We start from the raw sequence: 24,494 nt of genomic DNA on the forward strand, positions 1-24,494 counted from the left end.
AGAGCTGAAAAATGTGTTGCTGGAAAAGCGCAGCAGGTCAGGCAGCATCCATTGAGCAGGAGAATCGACGTTTCGGGCATAAGCCCTTTTTCAGGAATGAAGAAGGGCTTATGCCCGAAACGTCGATTCTCCTGCTCTTTGGATTCTGCCTGACCTGCTGTGCTTTTCCAGCAACACATTTTTCTGCTCTGAAAGTGTGGGTAGTCCATAGTTACAAAATATAGAAGCACTGGGCTCTTAGGCTGAATGCTATTCAATACAAAGTGATGGGTCTTTCAGTAAGAGATGTTATTATTGTCCCAGGCTGGTTCCTTCCATCCCACGATTAAGAAGATGGAGGTGCCATAAGGGGTCTCATAGTAAGGTGTGAGCCATTACCAGTATCACAAAGAGCCTGAATACCCACAATACCAGACAAACACTCCTCCAGTAGGCAAGCACATGTAATGCGAGGCACCACAGGGAAGCAGTAGCGGTTGGTACATTGGACCAAGGCACATGGAATAAACTTAGTCGCATTCAAATAAGTGCACGCCCATCCCGTACAGTTGTAACAAAGTGGCTTTCTGGACTTATTAGGGGAAATCCAAAGGCAGCCAGCAGGTGGGGAAAAATAAAAGTGAAGACAAATAGGTGCTGACTGTCTTCATGAAGAGGCAGAGAAAAAAAAACATGTTGCAGGTCGACAACAGTAAAACATTTAGCGTCTAATAGTACCAAGGCCAGAATATGAGCTGGATTTAGCACCAAGGCATGATCAAACTGTGCAATACCATTGATAGCTCTTAAATCTGAAACCAGTCGATACTGGTCTGGCGTGCCAGATTTTTGGACATCTTCCTGGAGTCCCTGACTCCTTTTTTGCGTTTCACAATGTATTCTTACCAGGACATTTTCGGGCTGGACTTGGACGATAGAGAGCGAGGGGTCGAGTCAACCACGTTTGAATATGAGGAAAACCAAACGGAGAAAATATTCACGTCTGGCCGGCCAATTTCTCTTCATTCAACAGTGAAGGACTGAAAGCTCTTATACCATTGTCCGCAATCCGTCCATACCGAATCCGGATCACGAGACCAGATGAAGATTTGTACCTCGGCAACGTCTCTCGGTTCCACGATCGGTCGTAATTCATCTGGCTGTTAAGACTTCACTCTTTAGTTTTCATATGGCCGAGTCCAGAGCGTGCAGAAACACAGAAGTTATACATTTCCGTGTTCCGTGGAGAAACTGTGCAGAAAGCTTAAACCAAGGACATGATCAATTATTACATTCGGGCAATTATCAATAAATGTACGATATTGATTTATGTGAAAGTTCCTTGGTCTAATGATATTTCCTGGAACCAACTTTATTTTCCAACAATCAGGTCACCCTTATTTAACTAGCACAGCCATTGCACCTGCACCTAAAGGTCGGCTAAAACTGTCTTATCTAGCTGAGTTATTTCTATGCTTTAAAGGACACATTTTCTGCTAAACACTACTGCAGCAGACTGTTGTTAGTCACTTATTCAGAATTACCAGTTGGTAACTTAAAAGCCATTTTCTACAGCTTTAGCAGAATTGTCAGTTTGCAGCCTAGAAGCCATTTTGTCATGTTATTTGCACCGAGAAGCCATCTTGTTGTCACCTAGGTTACGAAGAGCATCTGTTAAATGGTTGCCCCTGACTACAACCGGTCACCTCAGCCTGTATTTAGATGTCAGATCCAAACCTGTCCCTCTGTAACAGGTTCGAGAGGCTGAATGGCCTCCTTCTATCCCTGTGTAACAGACTGCACAGGCTGAATGGCCTCCTCCTATCCCTATGAACTGACTAGAGAGGCTGAATGGCCTTGTCCTATCCCTTTATAACACATTCAAGAGGCTGAATGGCCTCCTCCTGTCCCTCTGTAACAGTCCCGAGACATTAAATGACACAGCAATCTGTGGATTAAGAGAGGCTGGCAAACTGTATCGAATGATGGTCCCTCCATTCTCAGTTACAGAGACATAAAGAACACAATTTACTCCAGGTGCTCTCTCAGTAACAACTCATTCAGCTGCAGTAACACTTCTCTTCGATAGTTCCCGTTGCATCTTCCCACCTCTTCAAGTGGGAATAGGCTAATGTGGGCTGAATGGTCTCTTCCTATCCCTCTGTAATAGGCGCATTGGGAGAGAATTGCTTCCCCCGTTCCTGAGTAGCCATCCTGATGCTTTGTCAAAGTTATGAACGGATTTGATAGCTGGGCACTTTTACCCAGGAGTAGCCTCACACAAAGTCGTTTGGCAATAAGTACAGTACCTTGGGTTAAAGTCTCTAGAAATTTACCCTCCAGTTATTTTTTGTAGCTGCCATGATATTTTATTCCTGTCTCCTTTTATAAACAGGGTGGGACTTATACAACCCTGCAGTTTTCCGACAATACTCTCACATACAAGGAAAAATGATTAAATAGATTAAAGATTTATGGTCCATCCGTCAGTAACTCTCATCCATTCCATCCAGACTGAGTAAATGCTGACTTTTATTTTGATATGAAAAGGGATGTAAGGAAGGGGTTAACAGAGTCTGTTTTACGGTAACTGTGGTTAATGCCAATCTCCATGGATTCTAATTATCCCAGTGGAGACTTTACATCTTTTAATGATAAATGGGCTCTGTTGAATGTGTTATCCCACAGTATAAGCAGGAGCATTACCGACTGCACTAACATGGATCAGCAGCTCCAGGGAGAAGGGGAGGAGAGATCAGAATCTGGGAACATTAGACTGGAAAGTTCCAACAATGGACAGGAGTTTATCCTCTGATTTTTCTATTCTTTCTCCATATTATGTTGGGTTGTCATTATCATGGCGGATCTATTATGCTCTTTGCATTATTCAATACTTTTATTATCCTCTCCTGTCTATCGTTGGTGTCCCTGATAAGTCTCACTCTCCAGCTATTTTTTCTATAAGCCAGTTATGACTGCATTACTGTTCTTTCATAAAGTCTACATGTCTTGCCACCATTATTGTTCCTGTTGAGATCCTGAATCCAGATATTCACTCCACAGACTAGAACTAACTGCATCACTGAACTTGTTCAATTACTGTCTCCCTCCTTGCCTCTGGCAGTATTACTCATCGGTCTCTATGTTAACCTACTCAGCAGTGAATGATTACCTCACTGCCCTTGCTATTTAAATATTGGGAGCATGGGCGTCACTGCCTTCTGTTACGGTGACAAACTCCGTTTCCTTCATCTGACTCCATACCATCCCTGTCCAAGAGCTTTTTAAAATATATTTGTGGGACTTAGGCATCGCTGGCTGGCCAGCATTGATATCTCATCCCACTTTGTCTTTGAGGAGGTGGTGGTGAGCTCTCTTTTTCAATCACTGCTGTCCACTCGCTGTTGGTTGACCAATTGCAGTATTTCAGGAGGGAATTTCAGGATATTGATCCAACGACTGTGAGGGAATGGCGGTAGTACCAGAAGACTGGAGGAGAGCAAATGTTGACCCCTTGTTGAAGAACGGGCGTAAATACAACCGTGGAAATTATAGACCAGTGAGCTTTGCTTCGGTTGTGGGTAGAGTATTGGGCAAGGTTACAAGAGAAAGTCCTTATAAAAATCTCGAGAGGAATAAGTTGATTCGGGATAGTCAACATGGTTTTGTGAACTGTAGGATGTGCCACACAAACCTTATTGAGTTCTTTGAGAAGGTGACCAAACAACTGATTGAGGGTAAAGTGGCTGATGTGGTGTATATGGATTTCAGTAAGGTGTTTGATAAGGTTCCCCACGGTGGGCTATTGCACAAAATGCAGAGGCATGGGATTGGGGGCGATTTAACGGTTTGGATCAGAAATTGGCTCGTTAATAGAAGACAGAGGGTGGAGATTGATGGGAAACGAGCATTCTGGAGTTCAGTTACTCGTGGTAAACCGCAAGGATCTGATTTGGGGCCATTGTTGTTTGTCATTTTTATATATGACCTAGATGAAGGCGGAGGAGGATGGTTTAGTAAATTTGCAGATGGCACTAAGGCTGTTGGAGTTGTGGATAGTGCTGAAAGATGCTGCAGGTTACACAGCGGCATAGATCGGCTCTACAGCTGGGCTGAGAGGTTGAAAATGGAGTTTAATGCGTAAAAGTGTGACGTGATTCACTTCAGAAGGAGGTACAAGAATAAGGAGTACTGGACAAATGGGAAGATTCATGGTATGAGGATGAGCAGAGAGATTTCGGTGTCTATATGCAGAGATCCTTGAAAGCTGCCACCCAGGTTGATACAGTTGTTAAGAAGGCATACGGTGGGGTGGATTCAAGATGGTGGCAATTCCGTAGATCTGCCCTGCTGAGCTGTGCACCAGGACCCAGACAAAGTGGAGCACTCACTCTCGCTTTATTAGTCATTGCGGTCGAAATCATTAGTTTTTGGTTACCTGAATTGCTGTGTTTGAGTTTAAAATTGTTAGCAAAATGACTAAAGGGAAGGGACTGCGAGGATGGCAACAAGCAGGACACTCTCCTGCAGCAAGGGACAAATCTGTGGCCGCATCATCAACCTCGGCGAGCGTTCCCAGGGACTCAGCTGTGGAGCACAGCCTGGTCTTGGAGTTGGTGAAACTCTGAGAGAAGATCAATTCAGCGATTGAGGAGACCCGGGACAGGCTTGAACCGATCTCATTCATGCTGCAGTAGCGTGACCAGGAGATCCGGCCTCTCAGGCAGCACATCATAGAGGTGGAGCAATGGACTGTAGCCCCTGAAACCGGGGTGGAATCCTTGGCGAGGCAGGTCCAGGCCCTGAAACAGCAGGTACGGCCTTTGGAAGAGCAGGTCGATGAGCTCGAAAATCAAGGCTGTCGGAAGAACATCTGCCTGGTCGGGCTGCAGGAACAGGAAGAGGGATTCCAGCTGGTCAGCTTCTTGGAGCAATGGCTCCCGCAGTTATTGAAGCTGGGAGCCGGGTTGGGCCGGGTTCGGGTGAGTGGGCCCACCGGTCACAGTGCACAGGCCCGAAATGAACCAGCGCCCCCACCCGGTCCTAATTTGAAACCAGCATTTACAGAGATAAGTAACCTGTGCTGAAAGGAGCCATAACCTCTGGTATACAAAGGATGCGAATTATGCTTTTCCAAGACTTTTCTGCGACCGTGATTCGAAAAAGGAAGGCATTTGATGAGTTAAAAAGTCAGCTGAGGGACTTGAATATCCAGTACTCTGTAAGATACTACATTTCAGCCATGGAGCATCCGTGTTTAATTTTGACTCACAATAAAAAGCAAAGGACTTCCTGGAAACCTTATAATAGACTGGCTAGCTGGAATAATATGGACAATAATGTTTACTTTATTTTTTCTCTGTGGTTTACCTGTTAATCCTTTATATATATATATATGTGGGTGTTCTACTTTTCTTCTTTTTTCTATCTCTTCTCCCTTCTCTCTCTCCTCCCGTTATCCTTTATTTTTATTTTTATCATTTCCTTTTCATTTCTCTCCCTTGATATGGGATGGGGATGTGGTTGGGGGATGCAGGGGGTATTTTGATTTGTTTTGTTTTTTACCAGGAGTTCCGAGGTTTAAAGCATGGATAGGACAGGTTGAGTGCACACTTTTAATTTTCTTGTTATAAGATGCTGTCTGGCTTTGGGGCACAGCTTCAGCTGGAAGGAGCCATGAAGGTGTTAGTGGGTAGTATGAGCGCTCCCTGTGGGCAAGGGGGCAAAGTTTCCTTTCAATTGTGTTCGATGTTGGTCTGTTGTAGACGTAGATGTTAGAAGTTTTGATCTGGTGAGTTTGGAAGTTGCATTTTTAAATTTATGCAAACTGCTTGCTGTTTTCTGTCAGCACGCTATGAGTGGGGTTCATCCTCCCAGGGGGTCATGTACTATTTCAGACGGGTATGGCTAACCGTTCAGTTAAATGGTGCACCTGGAATGTTAAGGGGAGTCATTCAACAAGTAAAAGTAAAAAGATGCTTTCAAGCCTGAGAAGAAAGAGGGTTGATGTCGCCTTGCTGCAAGAAACACATCTAACCAGTAAGGAGCACTTCAATTTACAGCAGGGAGTACAAAGGAGAACAAAGAAGAAAGAAAATTTCCAGCCCAGGAACAGGCCCTTCGGCCCTCTAAGCCTGAGCCGATCCAAATGTACTGTCTAAACCTGTCAGTCAATTCCTACGCATCTGTATCCCTCTGCTCCCCACCTACTCATGCATCTGTCTAGACGCATGTTAAATGAATCTACCATGCCTGCTTCTACCACCTCTGCCGGCAACGCGGTCCAAATGCCCACCACCCTCTGTGTGAAGTACTTGCCACGTGTATCCCCCTTAAACTTTCCACCTCTCACCTTGAAAGTATGACCTCTTGTTATTGAATCCTTCACCCTGGGAAAAAGCTTGTCTCTATCCACCCTTTCTATATCCGTCATTATTTTATAAAGCTCAATCTGGTCCCCACTCAATCTTCTTATTTCTAATGAAAATGAACCTACTCAACCTCTCTTCATAGCTAGCACCTTCCATACAAGGCAACATCCTCGCAAATCTTCTCTGCACCCTCTCCAAAGTGTCCACATCCTTTTGAAAATGTGGAGACCAGAACTGTACATTGTATTCTAAATGCGGCCAAACCAATGTCTTGTCAGCTGTTATACACAATACCCCGTCCACTGAAGACAAGCATACTGTATGCCTTCTTGACCACTCTATCCACCTATGCAGCAACCTTCAGAGTACAATGGACCTGCACTCCCAGATTTCACTGCCCATCAACTTTTTCCAAGGTTCTTCCATTCATTGTATAATTCGGTCTAGAATTAGACTTGCCTAAATGCATCACCTCACATTTGTCTGGATTGAAATCATCTGCCACTTTTCCGCCCAACCCTCCAGTCACTCTATATCCTCTTGTATTCTCGGAAAGTCCCTTATGCTTTCTGCTACTCCACCAATCTTCGTGTCAACTGAAAACTTGCTGATCATACCAACAGTGCCCTCTTCCAGATCATCTATGTATATTACAAACAACAGTGGCCCCAACACTGAACCCTGTGGAACACCACTGGTCACCTTTCTCCATTGCGAGAAACTCCCTTCAACTACTACTCTCTGTCTCTTGCTGCTCAACCAGTTCTTTATCCATCTAGCTAGAACACCCTGTACACCATATGACTTCACTTTATCCATTATACTACCATGGGGAACCTTATCAAACGCCTTACTGAAGTCCATGTATATGACATCAACAACCTTTACTTCATCTATCATCTTGGTCACTTCCACAAATAACTCAATTAAGTTGGTAAAGTACGATCTCCCCCTCACAAAACCATGTTGCCTATCACTGATAAGCCCATTCCTTTCTAAATATAAATAGATGCTATCCCTCAGTATCCTCTCCAGCAACGTTCCCACCACCGAGTCAGGCTCACTGGTCTATAGTTACCTGGAATATCCCTACTACCCTTCTTGTACAGGGGGACAACATTAGCAACCTTCCAGTCCTCTGGCACCTCACCTGTATTTAAGGATGTCACAAAGGTATCTGTCAGGGCACCAGTTATTTCCTCTCTCGTCTCCCTCAGCCACCTGGGATAGATCCCATCTGGTCCTGGGAATTTGTCGCTCTTAATAACTTCTAACCTACCCAACACATTTTCCCTATTTATGTCAACGTGATCCAGACTAATCAAACTTCTATCTCTAATCTCAACATTCATTATGTCCCTCTCCTCTGTGAACACTGATGCAAAGTAATCATTTAGAATCTCACCCATTCTCTCAGGTTCGACACACAGCACTTCTTAGTTATCTTTTAGTGGACCAATCCTTTCTCTAGTTAACTGCTCACTTCTTATGTAAGAATAAGATGCTTTGGAATTCTTCTAAATTCTGCTCTCTAATGCTATTTCATGACCCCTTTTAGCCCGCTTGATTCCTTGTTTAAGACTTGTCCTATCTTCCGATATTAGTCCAGGGCCCGTTCTGTTCTTAGCTGCCGAGACCTTATGTATGATTCCCTTTTCCTCTTGGCTTGTCGTACAATTTCTGCTGCCATCCATGGTTCATGAATCTTGCCCTTCCTATCCTTTGCCATCAACGGGACATGCCTATCCTGCACTATCTTTAGCCTATCTTTGAAAGCCTCCCACATCTCAAATGTGGACTTCCCTTCAAATAGCTGTGCCCAATCCACATTTCCGAGTTCCTGCATAATTTTGATATAATTGGCTTTGGCTCAGTTTAGTACTCTTCCCTTAGGACCACTCTCTACTTTATCTATGAATATTCTAAAACTTACAGAATTGTGGTCACTGTTCCCAAAGAAATCCCCCACCGCAATTTCTACCACCTGTCCTGGCTCGTTCCCCAGTACCTGGTCTAATATGGCCCCTTCCCTCGTCGGACTATTGACATACTGCAGTAGAAAACGCCCCTGGATGCTTCTTCCAAATTCTACCCCATCCAGACGTTAAGTGTATCCCAGTCAATGTTGTGAAAATTAAAATCTCCCATCACCACTATCCTATTGCCTCTACACCTATCCATAATCTCTTTACCCATTTAGTCTTCTACTTCACGCTCACTGTTGGCAGGCCTGTAACACAGCCCCAACAATGTAACTGCGCCCTTCTTATTTCTCAGCTCCACCATAATGCCTCACTATTCAAAACTTCCATAGTGTGCTCCTTTAGCATAGCGTGATATCCTCCTTGACGAACAATGCAACTCCAGCCCCACCCTCCTTTTGCTTCCCTCTCTGTCCTGTCTGAAGCGTGTATATCCTGGAAAATGTCATTGTCAATCATCATGCCCTTCCTTCAACCAAGTCTCTGTGATTACAATAACATCATACTCACAGGCACCAATCCAAGCCCTAAGTTCACCTGGCTTATACACTAAACTCCTTGCATGAAAGTAGATGCATTTCATGCCACCAGAGTTTTGTGCTCATCTGCTCTCTGCCTACCCTTTCCTTTATTAATGTTATCTTCACAATTCTTACAGTCTCCAGTTTCGACCTCACTGCCTACATTTTTTCCCTTCTGGTTTCCAGCTCCCTGCCACATTAGTTTAAAAACTCCCCAACAATAGGATCAAAAAGTCCCCCATGGACATTGGTTCTGGTCTGGTTCAGGTGTAGACCATCCATTTTGTAATAGTCCCACCTTCCCCAGAACCGGTCTTATTGTCCAATAAATCTGAACCTCTCACTCCTACCCTATCTCTCCAGCCATGTGTTCATCCTGCCTATTCTTTCATTTCTCCCACTGGCTAGCACGTGGCACTGGCAGTAATCCCAAGCTTTAACTTCTCTCCTAGCTCCCTGAATTCTTCTTTCAGGACCTCATCTCGTTTCCTACCTATATCGTTGGTGCCTATATGCACCAAGATAACTGGCTGCTCACCCTCCCCTTTTAGAATGCCTTGCAGCCAATCGGTGACATCCCTGACCCGAGAATTTGGGAGGCAACATACCATCCAGAAGTCCCATTTTCGGCCACAGAACCGCCTACCTACTCACCTTACAATAGAATCCCCTATCACATGGCCCTACGAGTCTTTTTGCCGACCTTCTGAACAGCAGTGCCCACCACGGTGCCATGATCCTGGGAACTACTGCCCTCCCCTGGTGAGCCATCTCCCCCAACAGTATTCAAAACGGTATACCTGTTTTGGAGGGAGTTGACCGCAGGGGACACCTGCACTGCCTTCCTGCTCTTTTTCTGTCTTTTGGTCACCCATTCACTGTCTCCCTCAGTAATCCTAACCTGCGGTGTGACCAGTTCACTAAACGTGCTATCCACTACCTCCTCAGTATTGCGCATGCTCCACTGTGAGCCCATCCGCAGCTCCAGAGCCGTCATGCGGTCAAACAAGAGCTGCATCTGGACATGCTTCTTGCAAGTGAAAAAGCCAGGAATGTCAGACACGTTCCTAAGCCCCCATATCAAGCAAGAGGCACATGCCACGGGTCTGAGGTTGCCTGCCATTGTAAGCTTAGCTTTCTATGAACTAACTAAACCTAAACAATGCACTTAAATATATGAAAAAGAAAGATAAAGAAAAAAATAAAAGCCTTACCTTACTGAGTCTTCCCATTCCGATTAGAGGATGGGGGCAGAGGGTGATACTACACGTGTAGTATCTCGGGTTTAGACACTGCCCAAATATAAATTAAGCCTTTACCTTCCCGGTAGCCCTCGCTTCATTCCACTTTCTCTCCACACCGCCTGGTCTGAGTGTTCAGACGTGCGATTTTCCTTATCCTTTAATTCAAAAAGCAGAGGGGTTACTAACTCATCAAGAGGTATCCTCCATTTCAAATGTGAGACCAAATTAAGGACGAATATGGGTGGTTTATAATTCTTAACGCTTTAATGCATGGAGATATGTATGTGAATTGGAATGTATCCTGCGCCCGGCACATTTCCTCAAAGTTTTAACAGGTGCCCTTTCCAGGTTGATGTCCCTGGGGGGCATGTCATACAGTAATAGGGGGATACTTTAACCGACTTATTAACCCCCAAGTGGACAGGATGCCTCGGGGTCTTGCGGGTATGTCTCCGCAATCCAGGCAATTGGTGTACCTGAACAGAGAGCTGGGAATGGTGGGTGTGTGGAGTTGTTCCCACCCTGAGGAGAGGGACTTCACCTTTTTCTCTCAGCCACGTAAGTGCTTTTGGAGGATTGGCATTTTTTGCCCTGTTGACCTTTTTGAATTCTGTGCTGTCCTGCAGAATTGGGAAGATAGTCATTTCTGATCATGCAGCAGTGGACATGGAGGTAAAAATCGGTGGTGATGAGACAGGCTCACGAAACTGGCACATGGCTCATTTCTTCCTGAAGGATAGCAAGTTAATTGAATATTTTTCGGGGGAATTTAATTTTTTTGCCGACATTAATTTGGGTACGTCCCGTAATCCTTCGATGGTCTCGGAGACTGCCAAGGCCTATGCGAGGAATTTGATTATTTCTTACTTTGCGACCCAGAAGTGGCAGAAAGCAGAGCAGCTGCGTATGCTCGAGGCTTGCCTGAATGCCGCTGAAACAGCATCCCTTGCCAGACCGTCTGTTATCAAGTTGCAGAAGATTACACGCCTCAGGGCTAGTTCGAATGCTGGGCTCACCCAGACAGCAAAAATGGAAATCTCCTTTCCGAAACAGAGATTATTTGAGAATAGTGATAAACCGGGTAGATATCTAACATACCTGGCCATAAAGAAAAACGCCACCTAATTTATCACATCCAGAATGAGAGAGTGCAGGCACTCTTACTTGCGATGCCAAAAATTACTTTCGAATAAAACCAATTAATTTCAATCATGCCCAAGATACCACAAACCACTGGAAGCTAAACCTTATTGTTTTAACACCTGGAAACCAATCAAACAATGAGAATTCAATGTGTCATGGTGAGTATATAAACCTGGTATTTTGAAAATTAATGGGAAAGCTAACTGGACAGCTAACATCTTGGTCTGAAATCAGAAAAAATATTCTATCGAATATACTTTATTTACAGTAAAAAAAAACAGAAAGAAGATGACCCACGGAGATCAGTAGCTGGAAGACTGAAGACAGCGGGGAAGACAGAGACTGTGCGACGTTGAGATTAAGTTAATGTAACGTTCAATAAGTGGGTTAATGGAACAGCATATTTTCGGAGTTGTAGTCAGATCGTAAGCAGTTAAGAAAAGGGGGTCTTGTACTTGTGAATAGTTGTTGTTTAATGTTCACTATTCGTGTTCATAAAATACTTTATTATTTTTCTTTGAATGGTGGAATTTGGGAGTTCTCTGTCACTCATGTTTTAATAGATTACTAGGTGAGTTTTTTGATGTTTGGTTTTTATTAACAGAGGGGTTCGACGTCGATGTCATAACAGTTTAAGAGCTTGTCATTCAGGATTGGGACATATGAGAACAGATTAGGGGTACAAAAAGTCTCAGCAGATTCCAACATTTGGCAATTATTGTCAGAGATCATTAAATAAAACTTAAAATATGTTTAGTTTTGGTTACTTGTGGATGATTAAATGAAAAGTGAGAGAAATGGGATTTAACATTATTAAAGAGGTTTTGGGGTTTGAAAATGATTCCCAATTAGCCAAGAAAATTTAGAAAGACAGAGGAAGGGTGTATATTTAGAATTAGCAAGTAGGTTAGAATTGGGTTTAACCAGGGACAAAAGGAAAGCTGAAATTGCAATGGAGTTGGTCAAGCACTTTGGTGTACCGGAGAAACTGACAGTGACTGCAGTAGAATTAGAAAAAAAAGGATTGCAAATGCAGTAACTGGAGTTAGAAGATTAAAAAAATGAGACAAAAAGGAAGATATAAGAAAGAGAAAGCGAGGTAGAAGAGAAAGAGAGAGAGAGGAAAAAGAAAGAGAGAATTTGAACTTGAGAAGTTGCAAATTATTCAGCAAAGTCAAGTTAACAGGATAGAGATTAAAATAGAAAGTAGGGAATATATATATATATATATATATTTAAAAAAACTATGTTAAAACATTGTCATATTTTGTTATTAGATTACTTTACAATGTGGAAACAGGCCCTTCGGCCCAACAAGTCCACACCAACCCGCCGAAGTGCAACCCATCCATACCCCTCACCTAACACTACGGACAATTTAGCAGGGCCAATTCACCTGGCCTGCACATCTTTGGACTGTGGGAGGAAACCTGAGCACCGGAGGAAACCCACGCAGACACGGGGAGAAGGTGCAAACTCCACACAGTCAGTCGCCTGAGGCGGGAGTTGAACCCAGGTCTCTGGCGCTGTGATGCAGCAGTGCTAACCACTGTGCCTCCGTGCCGCCCAATATATATTTACATATATAACTATTTTAAAACATTGCCATATTTTGTTAAGTAAAATGTGGTTGCATTTGCTATTTCATTTGAAACATTGGATAGATGGATGGAGTGGTCAGAGACCATGTGTGTAATGCTAGTTCAAACTAAGCTGGTAAGCCGAGCTAGTGAGGTATGTGCAGCGCGGTCAAGAGGTTATGCAGATGTCAAACAGGCTATTTTGAATGTCTATGAATTGGTACCAGAAGTATACAGAGAGCAGTTCAGAAACATAATGATGGAACCAGGTCAGAATTATGTTGAGTTTGAAAGAGTTAAACATAGTACTTTTGATAGATGAGCATGGGCCTGAAAAATAGACAAGACATGTAAGGCTCTGAGACAGATCATTCTGCTGGAGGAATTTAAACACTCACTTCCAGAGATGATCAGAGTTCATGCGAATGAACAGGAAGTTCAAGATGTTGATGGAGAGTGGCAGAGATAGCAGGTCAATTTGCATTGGTGGATGAGCTGCAACTTAGCTTCCGGTAGGATCTTCCACCTGTGAGGGATAGAAATTGGGAGAAGGAGATATCCTACTCTACAAAACAAAGATTGAGAGCACATTGAGAATGGTTTATTTAGGTTAATATTGAAGCCCAAGAGGGTTGAAAGGTGATGAAAGGCCTCAGGTGTTTTCACAATACCGGAGTGGAATATATAGAATTACAGTGCAGGTAGTTTAAGAATCGCACTGAGAAAAGATCTCTTCACTGCCATAAGTGGGACACACATATTCACAATGCTAGTCGTGGAAGAAAGGCGCTGTGTGAAAGGATGTGGTAAAAGAGGCTAAGCCAGTGGCATTTTTGAAAGTAGTAAAGGAAACCCCAAGGAATGTTGAGGAGCTGCAGGAGAGTGCCCAGGCAAGGCAGGGGCTGGGTATGGAGTTAGTACCTGATTTCAATAAAGAATTCACCTCTGTGGGTAACGTTTACTCAGAAAGAACAGAGAGAGAAGGACAACAAGGTATAATTTTGTGAGATATGGGATCTGCTTAGTCTCTAATATTTGAAAAGTGTTGCGCTGGCAAAGCACAACAGGTCAGGCAGCATCTGAACATCGACATACCAGGCACACGCCCTTCATCTGGAAAGTGGCATGTTGGGGGGAGAAGGGGGGATAAAAGATAACTAGGAGGGTAGGGGTGAGACTGGGGTGAAGGTCACTACGAAGGCGATAAGAAAATGAAGGTGTGAGTGATTGTGATAAGCCGGAGAGGAGGGTGGAGTGGACACGTGGGAAGGAAGGTGAACAGTCAGGAGAGTTGAAGACGGCGATGCTGAGTTGAAGGGTGGAATCTAGGATGAGGTTGGGCGAGGGAAGAATTGGAAACTGGTGAAGTTGACGTTGATGCCGTGTGGTTGGAGGGTCCCAGCTGTCCTACCGCCTATCTGCTTCACCCTGCCCTCTGACCTCTCACAATCACCTCCCAATCTGCATCTACCTATCGACTTCCAAGCTACCTTCCGCCCAGCTACACTCCCACCCACCTATGTATCTCTCAGAACGCTTATCCTAGCCCCCGTTTCCTTATGAAGGGGTTATGCCTGAAACGTGTATTCTCCTGCTCCTCGGCTGCTGCCTGACCTGCTGTGCTTTTCCAGCGCCACCACTTTCAACTGTGATGTCCAGCATCTGTAATCCTCACATTCGCTCAGCCTCTAAAAGTAAGTGATGAAAGTATTTGCACTCTTTCTGACATGTTACCTGAGAGAGTGATCATTTGTGGAATGGGGACATAAATGTAGTGCTCCCCTGTGTAAGATCAGGTTGGAGATCCAAATCAAGATTGGGGACGTAACAGTGGGAGTGAGTGACAGACCATCAGTTTCAGAAATACAGTTTTATTCTTGAGAACAATTTATCAGGATCCAAGAGAGGAGTGACATCTTTTGTGGTAGAGAACTCAAAGGAAGACCAGGAAATTAAAAGACAAATACCCAGGAAATTTTCCAGACTGTGTAATGTCTAGGTCTCACTGTCATAAGCTACAGCAAGAAGCAAAACATAAAGAGAAAGACAAAGGAGCGGAAGTTTAATTTGCTGGCCCACTGTTTCATGTAACGGAGCAGGATAAACCTGAACAAGCAGTGGGTCAGGTAGACGTGTTTAGTCCTGAAAGGCTAATAGCCTTACAACAGAAATTTACATAAATTGATGCATACTCAGAAAAGGAATCAGAATATATTGTCGTGCATTAGCAACTTAAAGATAGAATCCTAAATGAAAATAGAGACCATAGCATATTAGTGCAGAGGGGAAATGGGCCAAAGTTAACCAGATTATTTTGGCGGTAGCATACAGACAGGAAGTATTATGGGTATCACATGAACTACCTGCAAGTGGTCATCTCGGTATACCTGCAGGAAATCACCTGGAAGACTAAGGCTAAGGTACAAAATTATTTCTACTGGCCTGGAATGCACAAGGATGTGTTTTTGTTTTGCTATGTGTGTCATACATGCCGAATTGTAGGTAAGCCACAGGCAGGACTAAAACCAGAACATTTGTTGCCAATTCTTGCATTTGACGGACATTTCATGTGGGTTATAATTAGTTGTGTAGGCCTTCTATCTAAACTAAAAGTGAAAACAAATATTTGCTGACCATAATGGATGTGTCTGTCAGATTACCAGAGGCAATTCCATTGCGGAGTGTTTAGGCAAAAAGGGAGGTGGAGGGGTTGGTAGCTTTGTTTACTCGATACGGGCTAACCAGAGAGTTTCCGTCAGTCCAAGGTAGTCATTTTACCGCTCGGTTGTTTAGGTAAATCATGGATAGCTTAGGTATACAGCACTTCAAATCAAGTGCGTCCCATCCTGAATCCCAGGGAGCCTTGAAAGTTAGCATCAGGCACTGAAGACCATATTAACAACGTACTGTCAGGATTGAACAAATGTTTGGGATGGAGGTGTCCCATTAAAATGTTTGCCATTAAAGATGTCCGAACGAATCTACTTAGTTTACTCCCTTTGAGTTAATATTCGGACATGAAGTGAGAGGCATTTTGGAATTAATTAAAGAGAAATTAACAGAACTGAAGTCGGAGATCACGCACCTGGATTATGTATCTGAGGTGAGGGAGAGATTAACTGGAGTACGTGAGTTAGCTGAACAGCACCTGAAGAGGGCACAGCATACAATGAAGCAAGTGGCAGGTAAAAAAGTATGAAAATTGATGGGTATTTCTTCCCTGAGGATGTCACTAGTGGTAGGAACTCCCTTCAAAGGTTTACTGGCCCTCTTCCAAATGGAGAAAAAGTAGAGTCAGGTAAACAATCTGGCAAAGATGCTGGATATAAAAAGAGGTAGCAGGTATGTCATTTGAATATGTTGTAATCTTACTAATATGGAGATAGAGAACTGGGGAAACAGGTGTTAGTTACTGCCCCGCAGAGTGAGGAACCAAATACAGATGTCATGGAGTTTGATGTGCCTCAAAATACTTTAAATAATAAGGAAGTCCCTGAGGAGTGGGATAGGATAGCGAGCTGTCTGTTGCAGGAGCAATGAACCCAGTTGATCGTTCATTGCAGCAGTATGAGGACATTTGCAGAACCATGATGGGAGGACTGACACTTTTGTGTATGGGTTGGAAGTAGGGAATGCTGTTCTGATAAAGAACGCTCCTGCGGGCTTAATCCTCACGAAGCCACCGAGGCCCAGAAGGGAGTGAATGTGATGCTCAATGAACATATCATTGAACCGAGTCAGAGCAAGTGGAGTACGTTGATTCTGTTAGTTGCCAACCCTGATGGGGCTCAGTGATTTTGTGTGCGCTATCAGAAGGTCAACACTGAAACAAAATCAGACTTCTATCTAATACCCAAGATTCAAAGACTACATACGTAAATTTTGACAAGCAACACACATCACAAAGTTGGACTTACTGCATGGTTATTGGCAGGCAACTTTATCAGAGAAAGTGAAAGAAGTTTCTGCGTTTGTAACCTAAATGGGCTACATCAATTCAAAGTGATGCTCTTTGGAATGAATAATGCACCAGCCACATTCCAAAGACTCATGAGCAGAGTTGTGGCCAGATTAACAAATTGCGCAGTTTATCTGTTAGATGCAGTGATCTTTAGCAAGTCATGAAAAGATCACATGTTACAGTTGGCAGAGCTCGTTGAACAATTACACGAAGGAAAACTGATAATAAACGAAAATAAAACAGAATTTGCAAAGACAGAGGTGACGTTATTGGGACATTACATTGGACGTGGAAGGTTGACCCCATGGAACACAAAGACGAAGTGCTTTGAGGAATTTCCACAATCACCCTCGTTGAAAGAGGAGTTTCGATTTTTGGGACTGAATGGATTCCATTGGAAGTTTGTTCCAAACTTCACTAGCGTCGTGGAACCACTGATGGATTTACTAAAAAAAAGACACAAAATATTGGTGTATAGAACAATTCCAGCAGGCATTTGAGAATTCAAATTCCAGCATTAACTACCGCACCAGTTTTAACTACACCAAATATTTTGAAAACCTTCAAAATTGCGATTGTTGCTATGAGATAGCGGTTGGAGATATATTGATGCAGGAACGTGATAATAGAATGGAATGGCCAATTGTCTACCTGTCAAAAAAATACTGAACACTCACCGGAAAGAAAATGCTTAACTATTGAAGAAGGATTATTGAGTTTGGTACTAGCCTGACAATATTTTATTGTTTATGTGTGAAACTGGTTGTCGGAGATGAATATATAAAACTACAATTGTTTTGCATGTTTTGAAAAATTTGAAGACCAAAATTTGAGAATATTTCATCAGGGCCCCAGCTCCTAAGTTGTGCTGGGGGAAATTGAACTGCCAGTGGGTTTAAAGTGAGAATTGCCCTTCAGTGAACATTGCTCATTACTTGGTCTATGGGATGTGGATGTTTCAGAAGCTCCAGGCAAAGTGTCCCTGTCCACTCTGGCTCGTACCAGGGTCCGCCCCACATTGCGGGGGAGGGGGGGGGTTAGGGAATAGATATCGGACACTCCACCCACCTGCTTGGCCCTTTCTGTCCTATTCTAGGATGTTTCTCCTGGAACAGAAGAAGGGGAGGGAGGGAGTGAGAGTGGGTGTGTGTGGCCCTGCTGCTCGTGCTGGTGTCGGTGGGGGTGGGAGGAGATATGGTGAGGTGTCTGGACGGCGTCAGTCCAAAATGTTGTATCCATGCAGTGTTATTGGTGTGGGAATAGGATAAAGTGGAGGGAAGAGAGAGAGAGAGAGGGGGGGGTGGGGGTAAGAGATGGAGAGAGATGTTGGGGGTGGAGAGAGAAGGTGCTGCATGTAGTAGTGAGTGATGGACCATGAGCCTTGTTCGGAGGTAGGTGGTATAACAGATATAAGGTGAGTGTGAGGGAGCTGAGAGAATACGGTAACCCTTATCCTGACAGAGCGGGGAAGGTTATTGATGCTTGTCCTGTATTCCTTGACATTTCCTCAGACCGCAGATACTGCACTGAGCTGTGTGGTGAGCTCATACCATGCTCGGTGTGTCTATGGTGTGGCCCCTATGGGAAGAGAATGGTCCCCCTCTGTACTAGCCCATCCACCAGGACCTCCGTGTCCCTGTTGACAAACCATGGTGTAATTGCCCCTTATTTACAATGCTCGGGGTAAACTGTGCAGGGCAGCTCCAAAAGCTCAAACATGTGTCCATTAGCCTTTCAAAGATGGCACCAGTGTCAGCGATTACAGAATATCCAGGGGTACCCGGGCGATGGTGAGTACCTGAAGCCATGATGGGTGGGAGAATCGGGCTGGCATTGAATTAGACGGACACAATGGGATGGGCTGGGTAGTTAATGAGGTGAGTCCGATAAGATAGCACCAGGAAATTAGCTCAACCTCGTGTGGACGATCCCTCTGTCAAACTCAATGAAAATGTCACTGAGAGAAATTATTGTTAGAATCTGCCCAATGAGACATAGATTCTGTTGAAACCAATTGCAGTTACCAAGCTGCAGAACAAATGCTCATCTGACGTCACACCAATATCCCTTTTTCCTATCTTTCCAGGGAAGACTGGCTCATGTTACAGGATGCTATCGAAGTGTCTACATTACAGCACTCTGAAACCTGGGAACACATCCTTCCATAACACTGTCTTTCAGTCTACCCCTCTCTGTCTATACCCAAACCCCTCCCATGTGGTGATGTTCCCCTTGTCATGGCACAATGGAGATATGGAGCTGTCAACGGATGGGAGCTGCACATCCTGTCACTTCTAGCATGAGCTGCAAGTTTCCCCATACTGCGCAGTGATCTAACACAGTGTTACTGAGCAATGCACTGGGGTGGTGTACATAGTCCTACATGCAGGGAGGGTAACTGCTCCTCGGTTACAGATCAATGCCCTCGGGTGGTGTACACAGTCCGACATGGTGGGACGGTAACTGCTCCTGGTTTACAGATCAATGCACTGGGGTGGGGTACACAGTCCTACATGCTGGGAGGGTAACTGCTCCTGGGTTACAGATCAATGCAGTGGGATGGTGTACACAGTCCTACATGCTGGGACGGTAACTGCTCTTGGTTTACAGATCAATGCACTCGGGTGGTGTACACAGTCCTACATGCTGTGAGGGTAACTGCTCCTGGTTTACAGATTAATTCACGGGTGATAACTGCACAGGTCTCTGTGCTGGTCATACTATCTGGTTGAGGTTTATAGATAATGCAATGATGTGGTTTGTGTAGCTCCTTATGCTGGATGGATATTTGTTTCAGGATCACACATTAGTCCCCTGCTGTGGTCTGCACAGCTCCCTGTGCTGGACAGATATATGGTCTGGATTTATAGATCCATACCCTGATCTGATCTGTGCAGTGTACCATTCTGGACAGATTGCTGGATTGTATTGACCAGTGCAATGGATGAATTTGGACAGATTGCTGGGTTGTACTGAGCAGTACACTGGCCTGGTCTGCACAGTGTTCCACAGTGAACAGATATCTCCTCTGGCTTTATGGGGTCTGGGCTGGTTCTGTGAGGTGGATTGAGAATGTGGTATATCTAACCATTTCAGCTGATCTGGCAATGCCTTTAGTTCCCATTCCTGTGATTGGACCCTCCGTCTCTCACCCCATTAATTTTTCAGTGTGTCCAGGCACAGTACATCATGTTGGTGGGGTGGGTAGGGGGAAAAAGCGATGGACAGGTCAAGGAGTTCCCCGGAACGTTTTGTCCCCGACATTCTATAACTGACATTCCCCGGAATGTTCTGTCCCTAACATTCTATAACTGACATTCCCCGGAACGTTCTGTCCCCGACATTCTATAACTGCCATTCCCCGGAACGTTCTGTCCCTGACATTCTATAACTGCCATTCCCCGGAACGTTCTGTCCCTGACATTCTATAACTGACATTCCCCAGAACGTTCTGTCCCCGACATTCTCTAACTGACATTCCCCGGAACGTTCTGTCCCCGACATTCTATAACTGACATTCCCCAGAACGTTCTGTCCCCGACATTCTCTAACTGACATTCCCCGGAACGTTCTGTCCCCAACATTCTATAACTGACATTCCCCGGAACGTTCTGTCCCTGACATTGTTTGTGTACGGCCGGACGTCAGTGCATTTGACAAGCGATAAGATCCCGAGGGAAGAGATCCCGTTCCAGGGAAAAGGAGACACTGTTCCGAAGGCCCCTCAGTCAGTTATAGCGGTGAATACGTTTTCCCTGCGTTTACATTTCTTCACGACACAGGATCGACGACAAGTTAAACCAAAATACAGGAATTTCCAAACTCCGTTTGTCTTCAGGCAAGTGGGAGAGAATCCTTCAGGACAGCAATGTTTAGATCCTCCGCATTAGGAACTGGGAAGGAGTGACCTGTGTCTGCTCTTGAGTGATCGATTGTGTGGGAATGTTCTAGAAACTATCTGTCCTTATGGATGCGTCTCTGTGTGTTTGGGGAGGGAGGGTTTCTTCTGGTTTATGTCACATTTTTTTCAGTAATCCAGACCTTCCCATTTGTTATTCCAGCTCCAATTATTTTAATAAATCCCTGAATACAGGGACACATTTGAAAATCTCACTGGGTCCCCGATCAAACGGGTCCCTTTGTCTCCAGGCTGATGGATAATGGGTTTGTTTTCCTTCCTCACAGTTAACGTAGTGACCATCTACGTCCTGCTTTATAAAGATTGTGGATTGTCTCCATGTGTCAGACGTTACCTGGGGGCCATGGCAGCGGCGGATCTCCTGGTCATTATCCTCGACCTGATCCTGAGACACATTCCCATTGTTTATGATGAACAGTTTTATTTCCTGAGGGACTCCGTCCCCGTGTGTAATATCCACGCCGTCCTGCTTTATGCAGCCACTGACTGCTCTGTCTGGTTCACCGTCACTTTCACCTTTGATCGGTTTGTGGCCATTTGTTGCCAGAAGCTGAAAAGTAAATATTGCAGTGAGAAAACAGCGGCTGTGGTTCTGGGAGCAGTGACTGTGCTGAGCTGTTTAAAGAACATTTTCTGGTATTTTATGTTCACGGCTCGGTATTACCTGGGGAACACCCCCTGGTTTTGTGATGTTACAGTCGCTGTTCTATTATCCAGTGTCTGGGGCACAATCGAGTCCCTCCACTACATTCTAACCCCGTGTGTCCCATTTCTCCTGATTCTGCTGCTCAATGTTCTCACCGTCAGACACATTGTAGTGACCAGCAGAGCCCGCAGGAGACTCCGCGCTCACACCAATGGGGACGCTCAGTCTGACACTGAAATGAGAAACCGAAAAAAATCCATCATTTTACTGTTTGTGATCTCGGCCAATTTCATCCTGTTATGGTCAACGTTCATGCTGTTTTCTATATGGAGACGGATGTGGCGGATTGTGAATACCCCTGTGTCTCTCCATCCCTTTGTGCAGGAATTGGGCTTCATGCTGCAGCTCCTCAGTTGCTGCACAAACACCGTGATTTATGCCGTGACCCAGACTAAGTTCAGGCAGCAGCTGAAGAATGTGCTGAAATATCCCTTCACCCAAATCCATCCTTCAATCAAATTCCCTCATTAATCAATCCATCCGGGATTTTCTCATTTCAGTTCAGTGTTTCAGCGATGGAGCAGCCTGTCGCGATGGTCACAGACTGAGGGTAGCGCTGGTTTGTCCATCCTTATCCCACAGGGGGGTTACAGGGAAACATTTCAATGTTTCTCACAACTCAGGGGCCGGTGAGAAAAGGCACCATCCCACTGACTGTATCCATCACTTCCATTTGTAAACAATAAAAATGTTGATTAAAGCGTGTCGAGCAGCAGAGTGACCGATGTTGTTGGGTGTCTTTGTGTTGGAGAAGCTGAGCTGGTGAGAGACAGACTCAGCCCCAAGTCCTGGTTCTCAGGGAAGGGGAGGGCACCGCGCCCTGAGCTCAGGAGCTGGGTTTAACTCCCTCTGTCCCCTCCCCCACTCCAACCTGGCCTCCCCATTTCCTCTCCCCGACTCTTCCTCCTCAATTCTCTCCCTCTCTCTCTCTTTCTGCACACTGTCTCTCTCTCTCACCTCCTCTCCCTTTCACTCTCTCTGGTCCCCTCTCAGACACCGCCCCCAACCCCGGTTTCTCCACCTGCCTCCACTATTCTTTCTGCCTCACTCTCCCCCTCTCTCTCTTCACACCCCAACATGAGTTTCTCCACCTGCCTCCATTCTTCTCTCCCCCCCTCACCCTCACTCTCTCTCTCTCCTGACATCTCTGTCTCCCTCCCGCAATTCCGTCTCTACCCCAATTTCCCCACCTCCCACTTCCCACATCTCTCGATCATCTCACCCCCACCCCCCCACCCGCAACCTCACCACCAACACCCAGTCTCTGGGTTCGAGGGAGAGGGAAGGACCAGGGAGACAGAGTGTGTCAGAGAGAGAGGAAGGGCAGGACAGGAGGGAGAGAGATTGAGTCTGAGAGAAACGGGGAGAGAGAGAGACCAAGGTAGGGGGATCGAGAGTGGGAGAAGATGGAGAGAGAGCAAAGGAGCAGGGAGAGACAGAGGGAGAGAGAGAGGGAAGGGAGAGATAAGGTGAGGGAGGGAGAGAGAGAAATAGGGGAGGATATAGTGAGAGAGGGGTCAGAGAGAAGGGGACAGAGAGAGGAGGAGACAGAGAGAGAGGGGAACAGAGAGAGAGGGGATCAGAGAGAGAGGGGGACAGAGAGAGAGGGGGACAGAGAGAGAGGGGGACAGAGAGATGGCGACAGAGAGAGTGGGACAGTGAGAGGGGTACAGAGAGAGAGGGGGACAGAGAGAGAGGAGGGCAGAGAGAGAAGGGGGCAGAGTGTGGGGAAGATTGAGGGGGACAGAGAGAGAGGGGGACAGACAGAGGGGGACAGAGAGAGGGGGACAGAGAGAGAGGAGGGCAGAGAGAGAAGGGGGCAGAGTGTGGGGAAGATTGAGGGGGACAGAGAGAGAGGGGGACAGAGAGAGGGGGACAGAGAGAGAGGGGGACAGTGAGAGGGGGGAAAGAGAAAGGCGGGTGGGAGGGTGAAGGGGCAGAGAGAGGGCGACAGAGAGAGGAGCACAGAGAGAGGGGGATATAGAGGGGGACAGAGAGAGGGGTACAGAGTAAGGGGGAGAGAGGGGGGTCAGAGAGAGGGGGACAGAGAGTGGGGGATGGAGAGAGTGGGGGATAGAGAGAGAGGGGGGACAAAGAGAGAGGGAGTAGGGAGAGGGCGACAGAGGGGGGCAGAGAGTGGGGGAGAGATAGACGGGACAGAGAGAGGGGGAAAGAGAGAGAGGGCAGAGAGAGAAGGGGACAGAGATAGAGGGGGACGGGGGGGACAGTGAGAGAGGGGGACAGAAAGAGAGGGGTGACAGAGAGAGAGGGGGACAGTGAGGGAGTACAGAGAGAGGTGGGTGGGAGAGAGTGGGGTTCAGAGAGTGGGGGAGATAGAGGGGGGCAGAGAGAGGGGGACAGAGAGGGGGGAGATAGAGGGGACAGAGAGAGGGGGACAGAGAGAGGGGGACAGAGAGTGGGGGACAGAGAAGGGTACAGGGGGGGAGAGGGGGTCAGAGAGAGGGGGACAGAGAGTGTGGGGATGGAGAGAGTGGGGGACAGAGAGAGAGGGGGACAGAGAGGGGGCAGAGAGAGGGTAACAGAGAGGGGGTCAGAGAGCGGGGGAGAGAGATAGGGGACAGAGAGAGGGGGACAGAGAGAGGAGGACAGAGAGAGGGGGAGATAGACGGGACAGAGAGAGGGGATAGAGAGTGGGGGACAGAGAGAGAGGGGGACAGAGCGGGGGGCATAGAGAAGGGGGCAGAGAGAGGGTGACACAGAGGGGGCCAGAGATAAAGGGGAACAGAGAGAGGGGGACAGAGAGAGGGGGACAGAGAGAGAGGCGGACAGAGAGAGAGGCGGGTGGGAGAGAGAGGGGGTCAGAGAGAGAGGGAACAGAGAGAGGGGTACAAAGAAAGAGGGGGACAAAGAGGGGGTACAGAGTGGGAAGGAGAGAGGGGGACAGAGACAAGGGGCAGAGAGAGGGCGACAGAGAGGGGGTCAGACAGTGGGGGGAGAGAGAGAGGGGACAGAGAGAGGGGGACAGAGGGGGCAGAGAGAGGGGGACAGAGGGGGGGGCAGAGAGAGAGGGGACAGTGAGAGAGGGGGACAGAAAGAGAGGGGTGACAGAGAGAGAGGGGGACAGTGG

The 24,494-nt window shown here is 46.1% G+C and overlaps 1 protein-coding gene and 1 long non-coding RNA gene across 3 annotated transcripts in view; one reads left to right on the forward strand and one right to left on the reverse strand.

Annotated features, from left to right (window-relative positions):
* The window catches only part of LOC148139540 (putative G protein-coupled receptor 139), a 99,977-nt gene extending 78,100 nt beyond the window's left edge, over positions 1 to 21,877 (forward strand). The window contains exon 2 of one of the 2 annotated variants that reach the window (XR_015753678.1): positions 20,967 to 21,088. Coding sequence is in view for 1 of the 2 variants with exons in the window: in XM_087980978.1 (XP_087837104.1) it covers positions 20,967 to 21,877 (911 nt within the window). In the remaining variant the exon portion in view is untranslated. Of the gene's footprint in view, positions 1 to 20,966 lie in introns of both variants that reach the window. The other variant, XM_087980978.1, reaches the window with a different exon arrangement.
* On the reverse strand, positions 1,106 to 13,354 carry LOC148139541 (uncharacterized). Its single transcript, XR_015753646.1, has 3 exons — positions 13,219 to 13,354; positions 10,173 to 10,252; positions 1,106 to 1,242 (listed from the first exon to the last, which is right to left on the reverse strand). It is a non-coding gene; the product is annotated as an uncharacterized LOC148139541 (long non-coding RNA).
* Positions 21,878 to 24,494: the final 2,617 nt, after the last annotated feature.

Source organism: Chiloscyllium plagiosum, unplaced genomic scaffold (genome assembly GCF_037043375.1).
Source record: "Chiloscyllium plagiosum isolate Xiang-an unplaced genomic scaffold, Cpla_swu_hap1 HiC_scaffold_38, whole genome shotgun sequence".
Lineage (NCBI taxonomy): Eukaryota > Metazoa > Chordata > Chondrichthyes > Orectolobiformes > Hemiscylliidae > Chiloscyllium > Chiloscyllium plagiosum.